This window comes from Propithecus coquereli, unplaced genomic scaffold, assembly GCF_000956105.1.
Source record: "Propithecus coquereli isolate 6110/MARCELLA unplaced genomic scaffold, Pcoq_1.0 Scaffold10, whole genome shotgun sequence".
NCBI lineage: Eukaryota > Metazoa > Chordata > Mammalia > Primates > Indriidae > Propithecus > Propithecus coquereli.
The window spans coordinates 8,456,698-8,475,206 of NW_012133858.1; the positions used below are offsets into that span (position 1 = coordinate 8,456,698).

Consider the following 18,509-nt stretch of genomic DNA (forward strand, 5'->3'; position numbering starts at 1 on the left):
AAATAAGTGTAGTTTTTTCCTCTTTATCTGTTTTTTCTTTATAATATCACTGTAATATAATTAATGTTTTCTGAAGCAAAAATTAAGAATTTAAGGTCTGAAAGTTGGTATAGCACTTTGGGGAACAAAAGACAAAATATATGAGCTTAGGGCTTTCCACGAAGAGTTTAGTGTGTGGTTGAGAGAGTGGTTTCTCCTTGTCTTTGGAGTTAACAAAGAGGACCTATCCAGAACCTGAGAGTTGGTATAGAGATTTTAAGCTGAAGACATGTGAGATTAAAAAGATGCAGAAAAGCCTTTTCAGAGCTTCCCTTATCTGTCTAGAAGCAGCAATTTCTGGGAAATGAGGCTACCATGAATACCCTCTTCTGAGAAGTTTGATGGCCCTAAAGAAGATGGAAAAGACCGCTCATACCTATATAAACCAATGTTGTCACAAACTTTCTTATCTCCCATCTGTTCTCCTAAAAAACCCATTTGTATTTTCTAAAGAAATCGATTTGTTTTTCCAATAGAAGCTGTTTCTTTCCCTCACTTTCCCTACTTTTCCTCTACTCTCTTAGGTTCAGTAACTGGAGCCTGTGAATTAAACTAACCAAAAAAACCAGATTAGCAGGAAAAAAAAGAAAAGTTTTAATTACTTCATGTGTGTACAAGAGCCAACAAAAGAAATACCGTAGCTCAGTTGTGGATAAAGTTAAAGGCTTATGTACCTTTAGAAGATAAAGTCCCTTTAAATGTCTTGTAGAAATTATTATTTTCATATTTACAATCTGAGTCATAAAAGTTAAAAAACCCCTAACAGTATTTTTTTTTTTTTGAGACAGAGTCTTGCTCTGCTGCCCGGACTAGAGTGCAGTGGCCATCATTGTAGCTCACCGCAACCTCAAACTCCCAGGCTCAAGTGATCCTCCTGCCTCAGCCTCCAGAGTAGTTGGGACTATATAGGTGCATACCATGACATCTGGCTAATTTTTATATTTTTAGTAGAGATGGGGTCTCGCTTTTGTTCATGCTGGACTCCAACTCCTGATCTCAAGCGACCTTCCTGCCTCGGCCTCCTAGAGTGCTAAGATTACAGCTGTAAGCCACTGGGCCTGGCCCCATAATAGTACTTTTTTGGAAGACTAATAGGCAAGCCATAGACTTAAAAGATAAAAAATTTAATCCTACCAAAAGCTTACCTCTTTGCTCTGTATGTATGTAAGTAAGATTATCAGTGAAGCAGAGAATCCCAAAGGCTTTGCCTCTAGTAAAGATACTAACTACAACATGGTGATTATCAGTGTCCTTTTGTACTTCTTAAAATAGCCAGCTCACTGAGAAAAACAATTTGAGTCTTCGACTTATATCCTTGGCCCTTATAATAGTTATACTTTGATGATGTGGAATATGTTTTTTAAAAAAGTGCTGTACAACAAAAATACATCTGTTAAAAATATATAATTAATATTACAACAAAACATGAAGCTATAGTGTCACTGCCTAAGCAGCAGACATAAGGTAAGTAGCAATACAGCAAGGACAGGCACGTTTTCAAAGTACCCAAAATACACTTATAAAATTTTAACTCTCCTATCTTTGGTGTTCTATTATTCTTCACTTAGGACATCATTTCTTCTCTCTGCCCATCTAAATCCTATCTATTCTTTAGGTGCCCAGTTAAGACTCCATCCTATTCTATGCATCTTTTATTATGCTAGGCAATATAATCTCCTTCCTTTTGAATTTCTAAGGCGATGCCTGTCTTCTGTGCTCTCTTGGTACTCACTTTGTCTTTATTAGACAGTGGTATCACAGCAGTGGTAAAAGAATACAATATACATCAACATTGTTAGACTAAGCACTCATCAAAATATTCACGGTGAAAACTACTTAGATTTTGAAGACAACAGACCTGGAGTGAATCCTAGTTATTACTACCTTTGTTATCTGAGTCTACTTCATCATCTGTAAATAGGGATATTACTACATATTTAGTGAGGATATAGCAAAGCTTAAATAAATAATAAATAGGTAAATAAACACATAATTATAAACTGTGTCAGCTGTTACAAAGGAAAAATATCACAGTGCTATGAGGAGGAGCCAGTTACTTAAAGAACAGGGGAGAATATTCTAAGAAAGAACAGAATGAGCAGAGACTTGGGAAACAATTTGGTGTAGTCAGCAGTGTGAAAGAAGGTTAGAGCTTAAGGAGCAAAGAAAAGAATGGAGGGCATACAGTGAAACCATATATGCTGCGCTGTGTAGAATCACGGCCCTATTAAAGGGTTTAGATTTTATTCAGAATAATGGGAAATATTTTAAATGGAGAATGATACAACCCAATCTTTGTATTTAAAAAGATCATTTTGGTTGAAGAACAGAGAATAGATTGGAGAAAATTAAGAAAGAAGTGAGGAGACCTGTTAGAGGTTATCAGGTTATTAGAGTAGTTCAGGTAAGGGATGGTATGGCTTTGGCTAAAGTGGCTATGACTGAGAGTTTGTGAAGGAAAAGGGAGTCGAGGATGACTCATGGGCTTCTGGCTTCACACATTAACTGCCATGTGTGTTGTATTTAACTCATGCTAGTATTGAGCCCAGGACCTCATGAAGCGTATGTAACCGATACGTCTCTTCACCTTGGAAACTTCGAGAACTATTTTTTAAGTTGCTTACAATTCATGCACAGAAAACAAAAAAAAATAAGTTTTTCATTAAATTAGAAAGGATCATTTTGTTTTCGAAGTTTTTATTCCACTTTTGTAATAAAATGCTGTGGCCCCAAGGAAAAATTTTTTTTTTCCAGTGTGGTAGTCAATGTCTTAAGCCTAAATGAAGGTGTTTCTTTTTCTTTTCTTTTCTTTCTCTCTTTCAGTCTATTTATTTATTTGAGACAGGGTCTTGCTCTGTTGTCCTGGCTGGAGTGCAGTGGCGTGGTCATAGCTCACTGCAACCCTGGACTCCTTGGCTCAAGAAGGTACCACCACACTCAGCTATTTTTATTGGTTTTTTTTTTTTTTTTGGTAGAGGTGGAGCCTCACTATGTTGCCCAGGCTGGTCTTGAACTCCTGGCCACAAGCGATCCTCTTGCCTTGGCCTCCTAAAGTGCTGGGATTATAGGCGTGAGCCACTGTGCACAGCTGAAGGTACCATTCATTGAGATAGCAAAAGAATAAAGTTTCAGACATGTTAAATTTGAAACCTGTTCAATACAGAGACAAACAGCTGGGAAATCAAATAGGACACAAAAGTCTGGTGTTTATGAGACGTCTGGAAAGAAGATACACATATAAGAGTAATCAACATAAGGGGCTAAGAGTCTAACCTTGAAACACAGACGATAACTACTAAATAGGTATTTGAATAATCAAAGAAGAATGCAAATTCTCTTTGATGCAAAGATGGCTGCAACAATTCTAAATAGTTGAAAGTACTGAATACAAATCAAGAAAAAGAGTATCAATTGGAGAGGTTCATACAAAAGTGAAATGTAGAGAAAAGCAGCAAAAAACAAACAAACAAAAAAAACAACAACAAAAAAGAAAGAATGATAAACTGTACAAGCATAGTAAAAGATAATCTGAGAGGGAAATTAATTCCTGGGCCCATTCAATAACTATCCTAGAAAAAGGGTGGCCCATCCTTGTGAACTATCAGTGGCAAGTATATCTACTGCATATAGAGGTACATTAGGCTTAGTTAAGAGTCACTATCTATAAAAATGGTAAAATGAACTATTTTTTTTTTTTTTTTGAGACAGAGTCTTGCTCTGTTGCCCAGGCTAGAGTGCAGTGGCATCATCATAGCTCACTGCAACCTCAAACTCCTGGGCTCAAGCGATCCTCCTGCCTCAGCCTCCCAAGTAGCTGGTATTATAGGCATGAGCCACCATACCTGGCTAATTTTTTATGTTTTTGTAGAGACAGGGTCTTCACTATTGCCCCAGCTGGTCTCAAACTCCTAGCCTCAAGTGATCCTCCTGCCTTGGCCAAAGTGCTAGGATTACAGGCATGAGCCACTGTGCCCAGCCAAACTATTCTTTTTCTATTCTATGCTCACCAAACATTAGAGGAATCCCATTTTTACCTCCCCCATAAATAACCTGACATTTTTGCCTGGGTCCCAAAAGATTCTTTCTTGATAAATATTAACTAGAATATGTGTGAATTTTGCCCATTCTGAGTCAATTCTCCATGTATGATGTTGTGCCCTTTCAATATAAACATTCATTTCTTTTTATTTCTAGAAAGTTTTCTTGAATGCATTGAATTATAATTTCAAACATTTATTCTCTTCCTTTAAAATTTTTTTCTTTTTTCAGAAAGATGAATTATGTATATCTTGCATAGAGACATAATTGCCTGTCTTCTATTGCTAATATTTTCTTTCTAATCTTTTTAGATTCTATCTGTTTAATTTTGTTCATTTTTCCTATTATATTCTCTATGTCAGTTAATTGTGTTTTCTGTACTGTCTCCGTGTCTTTGTGTTCCAAGCTCAATAACTGGTTTGCTTTCTTTTTTCTTGGGTTCTGCTCGCTCAAAGTTAATCTCTTCTGGTTGTTGAGCCATCTTTTCCTATAGTTCTTATCTTTCTACTTTGTGGTCTTCTTTCAAAGTGAATGCATAAACTGCTAAAACATTAAATTTTCATCTGATTTATACCAATATTTTTATTTATATATATGTATTCTTGTGACTAATCTGTTCCTAAGCTTTACTGCTTCCCCCTCTTCTTATTAATATCTTTATACGACTGTTAGGCTAGTTACTTTTAAATTACTTATAACTTGAATGAGTTGGATTTTGCTGGACCAGCTGTTTGCAGAAAGTTTGGAGCGTATGGAGGGGGAAGCATGCACAGGTAATTTTATGGCTTTAAAACCAAAAGATCCTATTATCTGATCCTACAGAGGCAGGCTGTTTTACCCAAATATGGGTCCTCTGTTTCTCTAAACAAACCACATAATGAACACCTTCTGCTCTAGCCTGGTTTCCCCATTTCCCATGATAAAAGCCAAGGGATCATATTTTTATAACTCAAAAACGAGCCCTTCACCTTTAGTGAGTGCAATTTTCTATCCTATTCTAATTTCTGCCACCACTGAGCATTCTTGACATTCCATGTTTGAACTGTTCTCTTCTTTCCATGTGGCTTCTGCTAGACCTCAGATGCTTAAACAGTTTTTATCTATATTTTGTTGTCCAGGTATTACATCTGTCTTCTTAGTTTTGTTTAATATGAGGTAGAGTTGTGTGGGTAGGAGCATGTGTGTATGTTTTATTTTTCTTATTGTTTGTGTTTTTTAGGAAGGTTAGGGAGCAGATAATGGTCTACCCTTAATCATACCTAAAAAGTCTATAGTCCTTATAAACATGAGAGGGTGTCTTTAGCAATCAGAGATTATAATCTGGCCTCCACATAGTGTGGTGAGAATGTGTTGGCCAGAAGATAAAAGCATGAGGGGTCCCATTGGTAGATTTATTTCTCACAAAAATTAATGAATTGGCATTCTGACTTCGTATGTTAGTCTCTGCTTAATGTGGATTTATATGAAATTTACCCCTTATGTAAATGAATTTTCCCCTGTTCAGTTACTGAGCCTAAAAGGCTAATAAGGCTTACTAGACTGATGGAACCTACTACTTTTTTATGAAATATCACGTAGTGCTGAACATGCTACTTTGATCAGCTAAAATACATATTAGGTTTTGTTATAAAAATAAATTCCTATCCAAGAAAAGAATAATAAATGTTAATTGTTACTAAGTTATAGAATGTTTCATTTAGCTCCTTTAGTCACATCACTTTTTCCTTCTTCATTATGTCATTTACAATCATCAACAAGTATGCTATGTATTCTTTTGGGTGTTTAGGCTTTTTAAATTCCACTGAGGTTTTACTGGAGAAGTGGTTATGTCGATGTAAGCTAGAGTCATATATGTTTAATATGGCAAGACCTCATATTTTCCATTACCACCTCCTTCCCCTAGGAACTTGGTAAGGTGATGTTCATGATACTTTACTATCTGAACTTGGCATTCTTCTCTTTGTTTTAAATAGCAATAATGACTATTAGAAACATACTTAAATATTGATATTAATAAATATAATCTATCTCTAAAGTTTAAAAAAACCAGGTGATCTAATTTTCTTTTGCAATAATACTATCTTTGCTTATGGTTTTTATTATTCTTTTAGATCAATGAGCTAGTAAAAGAGATGTTAAAAGGTATGCGTTTGGTTACAGGCCAGATTTTAAAAAATAAGCACTTAAGAATTAATCAAAACAATGGTACAATGCTCGAAAGAGTTGGCAGATACCAGTTCTTACATCCTATTAAAAAATACTTTAGATCTGGAAAGTGGATTAGGTTCACACTAAACAAATACTAGATTAACAAATCAGAAAAAACATAAAAAAGGAAGTTAAGCTCGGACTATTTAAGAGAAGAATTTTAAAAACTGAAATAAGCAATAACCATGGATAGTAAGAATTTTATTACCTTCTGGTCGATATTGTGCAACAATTGTGACAGCCTGGCCAGCATTTTTCAATGCAGCTGCTGCCTGCTCATGACTGGCAGCTCTTAGGTCAACACTGTTCACCTGTAAATCAAACCAAATCATAATTTGAGAGAAAATAATCACTCTGATTAGAAATCGCAATAGCCTATTCTTTGAGTAGGCATAGATTGACAATGACAACAAAAAAACACACAAAAAACACATTAGTTGCAATAACTTTACCACTAAAATGTTTCTTTTTCTGATTTACTAAAAATATATTGTACAATAAGACTAAATATTACTATCATCCAAATCAATTTTATTCACTTAAAATACTTTGCTAAATGTTAAGTGAGCAAAACAAAAACATTTTCCCCCAGGTTTCCAAAAGGTTGGCTATCAATTCATTGAGAAATGTACCTTAATTTGACAACCTGAAATATCAAGTGTCATCATTTTGCACATTTCATTTTACTAAGAACTCAAGCAACGGGTTGAAAATTCATTTTGCTTGTAGTACACGTTCATCTCCTGCCACATTTTCACCCCTAGTGCTCAACTCAGTTTCAATACTTGTCCTTCCTTTCACAAACTAAAACTTGCATTCTTTTGGTGTAACAGAAAAGCAATTATTTAAAAGTATTCAAATAGCTCAGATTGCAAGAACCGATTTAAATACAGTAAATGTTAATTAAATGAACCAGGAGACCTTTTTTTTTTTTTAAATAAAAGGGCCCTTCCTTGGGTGAAATAATTACTGAGGTGACCAAGCCTACTCTAGAAGAGGCAATTTAATTCGTATTTTTGAAAAGTTGCCAATACTCAGTGTATACTACTTCAAGGTACGTTACCTTGGGAGATTGTTCCTTTTCCACTATAAAACATATATAAGAGGACATTCATGGAAATATTATACTTAACTGTAATAAACTTTAAAAATTTTATTTTTAAAAAATTAAGAACCAGCAATGAATAGAGCACAGAAATGTTCACGACCTTCACTGAGAATTTTTGGAAAGAACCATTGTGGAATTTTTATACTATGACGGGTTTTGTTGAGATCTAATCTAAAACCTGTTAAAGATCACATACCACATTTCAAAAACTTGACTATAAGCCCACAAATTCTTGGGATCATAAAATTTACATAAAGAAAATTTTAACTATGTGAAGATACGGTATTTTATATTATATATAAAAGATATCATTATGCAACTATAAAAAAACACACACCCCTGTGGCTGGGCATGGTAGTCACACCTATAATCTTAGCACTTTGGAAGGCCAAGGTGGGCAGATCACTTGAGGCCAGGAGTTCGAGGCCAGCCTGGGCAATATACCAAGACCCTGTCTCTACAAAAAATTAAACAAAAAAAAAAACCCCCAACTATCTGGGTGTAGTAATGTATGCCTATTGTCCTAGCTACTTGGGAGGCTGAGGTATGAGGATTGCTGGAGCCCGGCAATTTGAGGCTCTAGTGAGCTATGGGGAGGTCACTGCACTCCAGCCTGGGTGACAGAATGAGATCCTATCTCTAAAAAACAAACAAAAACATCCAGCAACCCCTACCCCATGCCCCTTGAATGAAAACCAAGATTTAAAAACCCTAATCTAAACACATGTAATATAATGTAGTTATTAGAGTATATCTCGAGCTGAAGATAGCTATAAAAAACTCAACACAATGTAGAAACAGTTCCACTTTGTACATAAAGAAAATCCTAATTCCTGGGAAAACAAATTAAGGAAGACAAACTTCCATAGATTATGGTAGAAAAGATTAAAACTGTTAATGAATTATTCCTGTGCATCACTCGTTTTGTTACATAAAAGACTTAAAGACAAACTATATAGTCTCAAAAGAGCATAATTTGTTGAAAAAGACTATAAATTAAAGATTTTCCAAAATATCATTGAACTTTCAATCGAAGGTACATTACCACGGATTTTTAGAAGAAATCCCAGTACTGAGGGACATATTTCTATAAATAGCCTTAGTGTCACTTTTAAAAAAATATCAACATTTTAGAAAATGGAGAAATAATTCACATACCAAAAAAGTCACACTTTTAAAGTGTATAGTTTAGTGGCTTTTAGTACATTCACAAGGTTGTGCAACCATCACCACCATATAATTCCAAAATACTATCATCACTCCAAAAAGAAATGCCATATCCCTTGGCAGTCACTCCTGTCTCCCCTCTCAATCCCTGGAAACTACTAATCTACTTTCTGACTCTACAGAGTTGCCTATTCTGTACATTTCAAATCAATGGGATACTATAGTATATAGCTGTTGAGTAGGAGACTAGGAGACAGAGCTGAGACTAGATGCAGGGAACAGAAGATTGACCGCAGGGTGTTAAAGTAAACAACCCTCAGGAAGAAGCTAACTAAAAGTGCTGATAACTGCAGGCAAGAACAGGTTTCAACTGGCTTGTCACCTATTTCTGTCACCTTACATGAACTTTGGCTAATTACAATATCATCTGTTCTGTGGTTTTAAAATTTGGCTGCCCCTGAAATCATCATCGTAGTTCCGAAACAACCATATAAAGTATGAAAGTGGGGCGGGGTGTGGTGGCTCATGCCTGCAATCCTAGCACTCTGGGAGGCCGAGGTGGCAGGATTGCTTGATCTCAGGAGTTTGAGATCAGCCTGAGCAAGAGCAAGAACTGACTCTACAAAAAATAAAAAAATTAGCTGGGCATGGTGGTGCACACCTGTAGTCCCAATTACTTGGGAGGCTGAGGAAGGAGGATCACTCGAGCCCAGGAGTTTGAGGTTGCAGTGAGCTGTGATGATGTCACTGCATTCTAGCTGGGGCAACAGAGTGAGACTCTCTCTCAAAAAAGAAAAAAAAAAAAAAGTATGAAAATGGGAAGGAACTCAATTCTAGGAATTACTACCCACATTCGTAGTAAAAGCCAACCCCTTAACCTTGAATATTCCTCTCCTCAATTACTAAGACTTAAAAAGACCACAAACCACTTCCTCCCAGGACATCTGCTCTTTTTGAGCCTGTCTACTATTCTCTTAAGAGTGTACTTTCACTTTCAATCTTTCAATAAAAAGCTGCTTGCTTGGCTTACATGAAATTCTTTTCTCCTAAAGATCACCAAGAACCTGGAAAAATCTCCATTTGGAGGCTTCTAACATAGTCATCTGTGTTTGGCTTCTTTTACTTAGCATGTTTTCAAGGTTCATCCTTGTACCATGTAACAGTACTTTATTCCTTGTTATGGCTTCATTAAAATCCATGAAAATGGATATGGCATTTTTTTATCCACTTTCTTAAATTTGTATCTAAATATTTTATTCTTTTTGATACTACTGTAAATAAAACTTTTCTTAATCTCACTTTTGGGTTGTTCAATGGTGGTATACAGAAATACAATTGAATTTTGTACAGTAACTCTCTACTCGGCAACCTTGCTGAACTCATTTATTGGCTTAGTGTTTTTTTTTGAGACAGGGTCTCACTCTGCTGCCCAGGCTAGTGTGCAGTGGTGTCACCATAGCTCACCATACCTCAAATTCCTGGCCTTAAGCAATTCTCCCACCTTGGCCTCCTAAAGTGCTGGGATTACAGGTGTGGGCCACCATGTCTGGCCTCTGATAGGTTTTTTGTTGTTATATTTCTTAAGATTTTCTATATACAAGATTATATCATCTACAAACAGAAATAGTTTTCTTTCTTTCTTCTTACTCTAGAAGCCTTTTATTTCTTTCTCTTGCCTAACTGCTAGAACCTCCAGTACAATGTTGAGTCAAGCGGACATCCTTGTCTTGTTCCTGATTTTACAGAGAAAGTTTTCAGTCTTTCTCCATTTAGTATGATGTCAAGCTACTGGTTTCTCAGAGATACCTTTTATCAGACTAAGGAAGTCTTTTATCCCGGAAAGGTGTTGGTTTATGACAATTACTTTTTCTGTGCCTACTGAGATATCATGTGTTTTATGTCTTTTATTCTATTAGGATGGTATTTTACTTTGACTGGTTTTTCTATGTTGACCCAATCATGCATTCCTTGGATAAATTCCACTTGGGTTATGGTATATAATCCTTTTTTTATGCTGCTGGATCCAGTTATTTTGTTGAGGGTTTTTACATCTATCTTCATAAGAGATATTGATTTGCAATTTCCTTTTCTTGTGATGTCTTTATCTGGTTTGGTATAAGGATAATACTGGCTACAAAGAATGAGTTGGGAAGTGTTCCTCAGGTTTCTGACATTTTGGAAAGGAGTTTATGAATGATTGGTGTTAATTCTTCTTTAAATGTTTGGCAGAATGCACCAGTGAAGCCATCTGATCCTAGGCTTTTTCCATTGTGGGAAGTTTTAAATTACTAATTCAATCTCCTTACTTGTTATAGGACTATTCAGATTTTCTATTTCCTCTTCAGTCAGTTTCAATAGTTTATGTTTTTCTAGAAATTTATCAATAATTATATATATAACTATATAACATATATAACTATATAATGATACACATATTATATCTTTTGCATTTAGAAACAATTTTTGTCTTAAGGTCTACTTTGATATTAATATAGTCACTGCAGGTGTCTTTTGGTTGGTTTGTGTAATATATCTTTTCCAACCTTTTACTTTTGACCTATGTGTGTCTTTAAAGTGTCTCTCTTGTAGACAGCATAAAGTTGGATTCTGGGGTTTTTTTTTTTTTTGAGACAGAGCCTTGTTCTGTCACCCTGAGTAGAGTGCAGTGATGTCATCATAGCTTACTGCAACGTCAAACTCCTGGGCTCAAGCAACCCTCCTGTCTTAGCCTCCCAAGTGTGAGCCACCACACCTGGCAGATTCTGTTTTTTAATCTACTCTACCAATTTTTTCCTTTTAACTAGAGTGCTTAATCCATTTACATGTAATGTAATTACTGATATATAGGATTTTTGTCATTCATTTTGTTATGTTTTCTTTATGTCTTATGCCTTCTTTGTGTCTCTATTCCTCCATTATTGCCTTCTTTTGTGTTAAATAGATATTTTCTACTATACCATTTTAATTCCTTTGTCATATTTTTTACTACATATATTTTCAGTCATTTTCTTAGTGGTTGCCTTGGATTATAGTTAACATTTTGTAAGAATCTAGTTTGGATTATATCAACTTCGTTTTAGTAGCACATAAAAACTCTGCTCATATAGGACTCTGTTCTCTTTACCAGCTTTGTGATGTTACTGTCACATTAATTACATCTTTGTACAATGTGTGCCCATCAACACTGATTTTAATTATTGCTTTAATTCAGTTGTTTTTAAAATCTGATTGGAAGAAAAAAAGTTACGAATAAAATAATACCCTTATGCTGTTTTATATTTACCTATGTAGTTACCTTTACTGATATTCTTTATTTTTTCATATGGATTTGAGTCACTGTCTAGTGTCCTTCCATTTTAGCTTGAAGTATTTCTTGTAAGGCAGGTTTTCTACAGATGAACTCCCTCTGCTTTTATCTGGGCATTTCCAAAGAACAGTTTGGCTAGATATAGAATTCAACAGATTTCTTTTTCTTTTAGACCTCTGAATATGCCATCTCACTGCTTTATGGCCTCCATGGTTTCTGATGGGAAATCAGCTGCTGGTCTTAATTGAGGGTCTCTAGCATGTAGTAAGTCATTTCTTTTTTGCTGCTTTCAAGATCCTCTGTCTTTGGTTTCTGACAGTTTGATTATAATGTGTCTATGGTGTGGATCTCTTCAAGTTTATTCTACTTGAAGGTCACTGAGATTCCTGGATGTGTATATTAATGTTTTTCATCAAATTATGGAAGCTTTGGGCCATTAGTTATTCAAATATTTTTTTCTGCCCCTTTCTCTATTTTTTCCATCCTTTAGGCAATTACATTATACATATACTGGTATATCTGATGGTATCCTATAGGTCTTTGAGGCTCTGTTAATTTTTCTTCATTCTTCATCCTGGAAATCTCAACTGACCCATCTTCATGTTTGCCGATTCTTTCTTCTGCCAGTTATTTTCTTTTGTTGAACCTGTCTAGAGAATTTTTCATTTCAGTTATTGTACTTTTCAACTCTAGAATTTCTATTTGGTTCTTATTTATAACTTCTGTCTCTTCACTGATATTCTATACTTGGTGAGAGACACTGTTCCCATATTTTTCTTTCATTCTTCAGGATGGTTTTAATTCTTTGAACATATGTAAAATACTGGATTTAAAGTCTTTGTCTAGTAAGTCGAACGGCTAGATTTCCCGGCAAGCAGATTGGCAAGGGTGAGGACCTACAGGAAGTCAACAGCCTTGCCGGCGGCTTCCCAGTTCCAAAACCTGGTTCTCAGCAGTGGCGACAATGACAGTAGTGGAGGCTGCTGTGGCTAGGACAGCAGCTTAGGCCACTGTGGGGGGGGGCAGAGGCCTTGGTGGAATTTTGATCCTCTGCCAGACACATACCAAGAAGAGGTGAAGGGTCACGTCTCTGGAAGATAAGATGAATGTTCTCAAGAAGCTGGATGAAGGCATGAGTAGAGGGAAGTGTGCTGTCTTTTTGGTGTTAATCAGTCAGCTGTGCGCACCATTAAGAAAAACAAGAGGGCCACTGGGCCAGTGTGGAGAGTATGTCACCCACTTGCTCCAAGCTGCTCTGCATTCCCTAGGGATAATTTCTATTGATTACTTTTTTCTCCTGTGTACGGGCCATACTTTCTTCTTTTTCTTCACATCTCATTTTTTTGTTGAAAACTGGACATTTAAAATAAATACAATGTGGGCAACTCTAGATATCAGATATGTACCCCTGTCCAGGGCTTGTCATTGTTGTTTGTTATAGCTGTTGTTTATTGACTCTTCTTAATTTTAAGAAGTCTGCATTCCTTGTTGTATGTGGCTACTGAAGTCTCTGACTGATTAGCTTAGTGGTTAGTTAATGATTGTACAGATATTTCCTTAAATGCTTGGAACTAATAAGTCTTGCATTCTTTGCCAGGAGGTCCGTGTGCATGTTGGGGGCCTGCTTTCAACAGTCAGATAAGCAGTTATAACTCTGCCTTAATCTTTGCTTCCTGTTTGCAGAGAACCTCATGTTCAGCCAGAGATGAGAGTTTAAGGCCTAAGGTCTTTCCAGAGCATGTACACAATCATAAACATGTGCATGGTCTCCTAGGTTCTAAGGAATATGCTGGAGGTTTTCAAAGGCCCTCTGGAGAACTCATTCCCCAGCTTTTCCTTTTAAGCTTTTTGATTAGTGTACTGTTTGTCTCAGCATGCTGTCTGAGATACTGATAACAGTTGAGGGAAACATAAGAAAAGATATTCAAAACTAACCTAAATTGTTTTGACAATTATCCCAGGGGAGAAGACTTTCTGTACAGAGGAAGCTCTTGAATCAGGTCAAATACAGACAGCCTTGCAAACGGGGTATTCCAGGAACCTCCAGAGAGGTCAAAACCACCTCTGGAAATCAGGCTGTGAAAGTGTTCCACTCCATATTCTGCTCCCTCCAGTGGCTGCCAGGTTATTGGCTTTCACTGGAAATTGTGGGCTGTTAATTTTTCAAGGCTACTGTGATGCTGCAGAGCAGAGGATGGGACCAAGACAAGTAATATCTCATTTATAGTGTTTTAAAGTGTGGTATTCTATACATGTAATAGATCTAGATTATAAAAGCTTCTTTATTCAACAAAATTGAAATTTCAAAGGCAATTTTTATAAAACTTATTATTTATTTCCTTGCTTTTCCAAATAACTTAGACTTTCCTCAGTAATGTGGGTTATCATCAAGAATATCAATAATAGAGTTGTCTTTATAACAGTGGTTCTTAAAGTTTAGTCCCAGAAGCAGCAATATTAGTATCAATAGCTCATGGAAACTTGTTAGAAATTCAAATTGTCAAATCTCAACAAAGTCCTACTCAATCAGAAACATTGGAATAGGGTCCAGGAATCTCTTTTAACAAGGCCTCTAGGTTATCCTGATATAAGCTTACATTTGAAAACTGCTAAATTTTGTCTAATGAGATACTTAAATGTGTTTGTTCTAGGGTTTTATTTTGGTTTTGTTTAGTTTAGAGTTACTTTTCTTACGTTTTTCTCTTGCTCCTGAAGCTTTTCCCTATTGTTCTCAGGGCATTTCCCTATAGCAGCTTAGTAAGCATTATAATTCTAAGGTTACTGATGGATACTGCCAAACATAATGCTGTATTTAATTATACTCACATTAGGGTGAGCAGCAGAACTGAGACTAAAAGGGTTTCTAGACACAAGGCTTTCAGTGCTAAAACCAGGAAAGTTCTGGGTGTACCAGGTTTTGTTGGTTGGCCTAACACACTATAGCAGTGTGTTAGTGTCCCATATAAAGTGATACCACATAGACAATTTAAAAACATCTATTTTTGCTTTGAGTTTCTCGCACTGAACTGAAAATTTATTTTGACACAAGATATAAAGTGAGGCTCTAAGCTAATTTTATTCCTCTAAATAATTCGCTAATTTGTCTAGCAACATTTATTTTTTTAAAAAATCCATTCCTTTACTATTCATTTGTCCTTGTCACACTATAACATTTAAAAAAATTAAATTACAGGCTGGGCATGGTGGCTCACGCCTGTAATCCTAGCACTTTGGGAGGCCGAGGCAGGAGGATCATTTGAGGTTGGGAGTTTAAGACCAGCCTGGCCAATACAGCAAGACTTGCTGTCTACAAAAAGTAAAATAAAAAGAATTAGCTGGGCATGGTGGAATGTGCTGTAGTCCTAGATACTCAGGACGCTGAGGCAGGAAGACTGCTTGAGCCCAGGAGTTTTAGCTTGTAGTGAGCTGTGATTGTGCCAGTGCACTGCAACCCGGATGACAGAGTGAGACCCTGTCTCTAAACATAAAAATAAAAATAAATTAAGTTACAGTATATTTTAAAAATAATGAAATGAATTGGAACAACTCAGTGGAAAGGATTTTGACAGCTGTATACAACCATGAAACCACTACCCCAAACAAGATATATATCTTTTCCATCTACCAACCCAGAAAGTTCCAATATGCACCTTTACAGTGAGTCCCAATCACTGGCAACCACTTTCTGACTTCTATCAGCACAAATGAATGTTACCTGCTAATGACTATCACATAACTACAATTATACAGTATGTGTTTTTGTAGTGTCTGTTTTGTTTTGCTCAACATGATATTTCTTAGAGACATTTATATTGTTTTGTGTTTCAGTAGTTTGTTCCTTTTTATTTCTGAGTAGTATTATGGAGTGGTAATACATTTTTATTACTGAGTAGTATTACATTGTATAAATATACCACAATTTATTTAGCTATTTTCCTGTTGATAGAAACTTGGGTCATTTGTAGATCTGGATTATCATGAATAAGACCGTTGTGAACATTCTTGTCAGAGGGTTTTTGTGGACATAAGCTTTCATTTCTCATGGGCGAAACCTGAATGATAAGGTTAGATGGATGTTTAACTTCTTAAAAATCTCCCTAAAAGTTCTTGTAATGGTGTACCATTTTACATGCCCACCACTAGCAATGAATGTTAGTTGCAGATACTCCAACACCTTCACCAATCAATGTTAATTTTTTTCTTTAGCCATTCGACAAGGTGGGATATGATATTTCATTATTTAGGCTTTAAAAATAACTATTTTTATTTAGGCATAATTAATCTTTTTTAGTATACAGTTAAGAGTTTTGTGTAGTTACCACCACAATCAAAACACAGAACAATTACATCACTCCTACCCAAATTCCTTCAAATCTCGTTATTCACTGCGGTTTTTACATTTTTCTGATACACAATGTTAAGCACCTTTTCATTTATTTATTAGCCATTCATATATCTTCTTTTGTGAAATATCTGCTCAAGTCTTTGCACATTTTAAATTGGGTTACTCACCTTTTTATTGTTGAGATATTTACATATTTAGATACAAGTATTTTGTGAGACGTATGTACTGAGAATATTTTTTACCACTGTGTGGCTTGCCTATTTGGTTTTTTAATGGCATCTTTTTTATGGTTAGTGTTTTATATATCTTGTCCAAGTAATCGTTGCCTACCCTAGGCTTGCAAGGATATTCTCCAATGTTTTCTTCTAGGAAGATTATGTTTCTAGGTTTTACATTTGGATTTATACTCCACTTAGAATTAAGTTTGCTGTTAGGAGTAGGACTGGTTTAGGTTCCTGTTTTTACACACAGATAGCTAGTTGTTCCAGCACCATTTGTTAAAAAGACTTTCCCTTCTCTATTGAACTGACTTGGCTCTTTGGTCCTATTTAAGAAATTTGTCTAATCCAAGTTCACTAAGGTTTTCTTGTACGTTTTCTTTTAGATGTTTAGTTCTACGATCCTTTTCAAGTTAACTTTTGTATATGGTGTGAGGTAAGGACTGAGATGATTCTTCTTTTCCTACTTATTCTATCAATTATAGAAGGGGGTGTTTAAATCTCGAACTGTAATTACAGATCTGTCCATTTCTCTTAATTCTGACAATTTTTATTTCATGTATTTTGAAAGGATTATGAGGTACATGCACACTTAGGATTGTTACGTCTTCTTGACGAAATGAAATATATCTATAATAACATTGTTTGTCTTAAGTTCAATTTTGTCTCATATTAGTACAGTAGCTTTAGTATGCTTTTTTCATGGTGTTCTTTCTTTCACTCTTTTATTCACAACACATTTGTCTTTATATTTAAAGTGAATTTCTGATAAATAGTATATAGTTGGGTCTTGCTTTTCTGAACCCAGCTGATAATTTCTGCATCTTAATTAGAATATTTATTGTAATGTAATTATTAATATAGCTGGGTTTCAATCTTGAATATCTTGGTATTGCTTTTTATTTAATTGGTCTGGTCTTCCTTTCCTGTCTTTGTGTAAAGCATATATTTTTTTCAGTATTCCATTTGATCTCCTGTACTGATTTTTTAAAATTATAACTTGTAAAGCACTTTTAGTGCTTTGGCTAGGGATTATAATATGTAACGGTAAGTTATAATGGTCTACTTTCCAAAAAATTTATACCACTTCACAAACTGTATAAGAAACAACTATATAATTTCCATCTTTCCTTTCGATTTGTGTGCTAGAGGTCTTCTATTTTAGTTCTACATATGTTATAACACCCACAACATATTGCTATTTTTTTCTGTTTTAAACAGCCAATTGTCTTATAATAAAATATATAAACTCTTCTTAAAAGGTAAAAAATAGATCTTTTATATTTATCCGGGTTATTTACCCTTTCTGCTTTTTCTAATTCCCTTCTGCAGATCTGGGGTTCTGTCTGGTATAATTTCTCTTCAACCAGAACAATTTCTTTAGTATTTCTTGTAGATCTGCAGAGATAATTTCTCTCTACAACTATGTGCTTGAAAATGTCTTTATTTCATTTTCATTTCTGATGAATAATTTCACTGAATATGAGTCTACGCTGACTTTTTTTCTTACAGCACTTTGAAGATATCATTCAATTGCATTATGTCTTCTGCTGTTCCTAGTGTGAAGTCAGCAGTCATTTGTATTATTGTTTCTCTGTATGTAATGTGTTGTTTTTATCCCTACTTTTAAGACATGCTCTTTAGCACACGTTTCTAGTACTCTGATTATGATGTATCTAAGTTTGGTTTTCTGTGTATGTAGCCTGCCTGGGTTTGCTGAGCTTCATAGATTATATGGGTTGTTATGTTTTACTGGTTTGGAAAGTTCTTTGTCATTATTTCCTCTTTGACTGACATTGTTCCATAGATACCGGATGCTCTAGTTTATCTTTTCCTCCCAATCTTTTTTCTCCCCTCGCTTGAAGTTTCTGTTTGGAAATTTTCTTTGATCTATGTTCAAGTTCACTGATTCTTTCCTCTCCTAATTCCAGTGTCCTATTAAGTCTTTCAAATAAAATTTTTATTTCTGATAGATTTTCCATTTCTAACCCATTTCTATGCATATATTTGACATCTGGGTCTTCTCTTGATTTACTTCTACTGACTGCTTTCTGTCTTTCCAAAAAGTTATTTTATTTC

At 35.4% G+C, this 18,509-nt stretch overlaps 1 protein-coding gene across 7 annotated transcripts in view; it reads right to left on the reverse strand.

Annotated features, from left to right (window-relative positions):
• The window catches only part of DLG1 (discs, large homolog 1 (Drosophila)), a 277,439-nt gene that overhangs the window by 65,750 nt on the left and 193,180 nt on the right, over window positions 1–18,509 (reverse strand). For all 7 annotated transcript variants that reach the window (XM_012641549.1, XM_012641583.1, XM_012641575.1 and 4 more), the window contains one exon: window positions 6,494–6,596. In XM_012641549.1, the coding sequence (XP_012497003.1) occupies window positions 6,494–6,596 (103 nt within the window). The remainder of the gene's footprint in view (window positions 1–6,493; window positions 6,597–18,509) is intronic.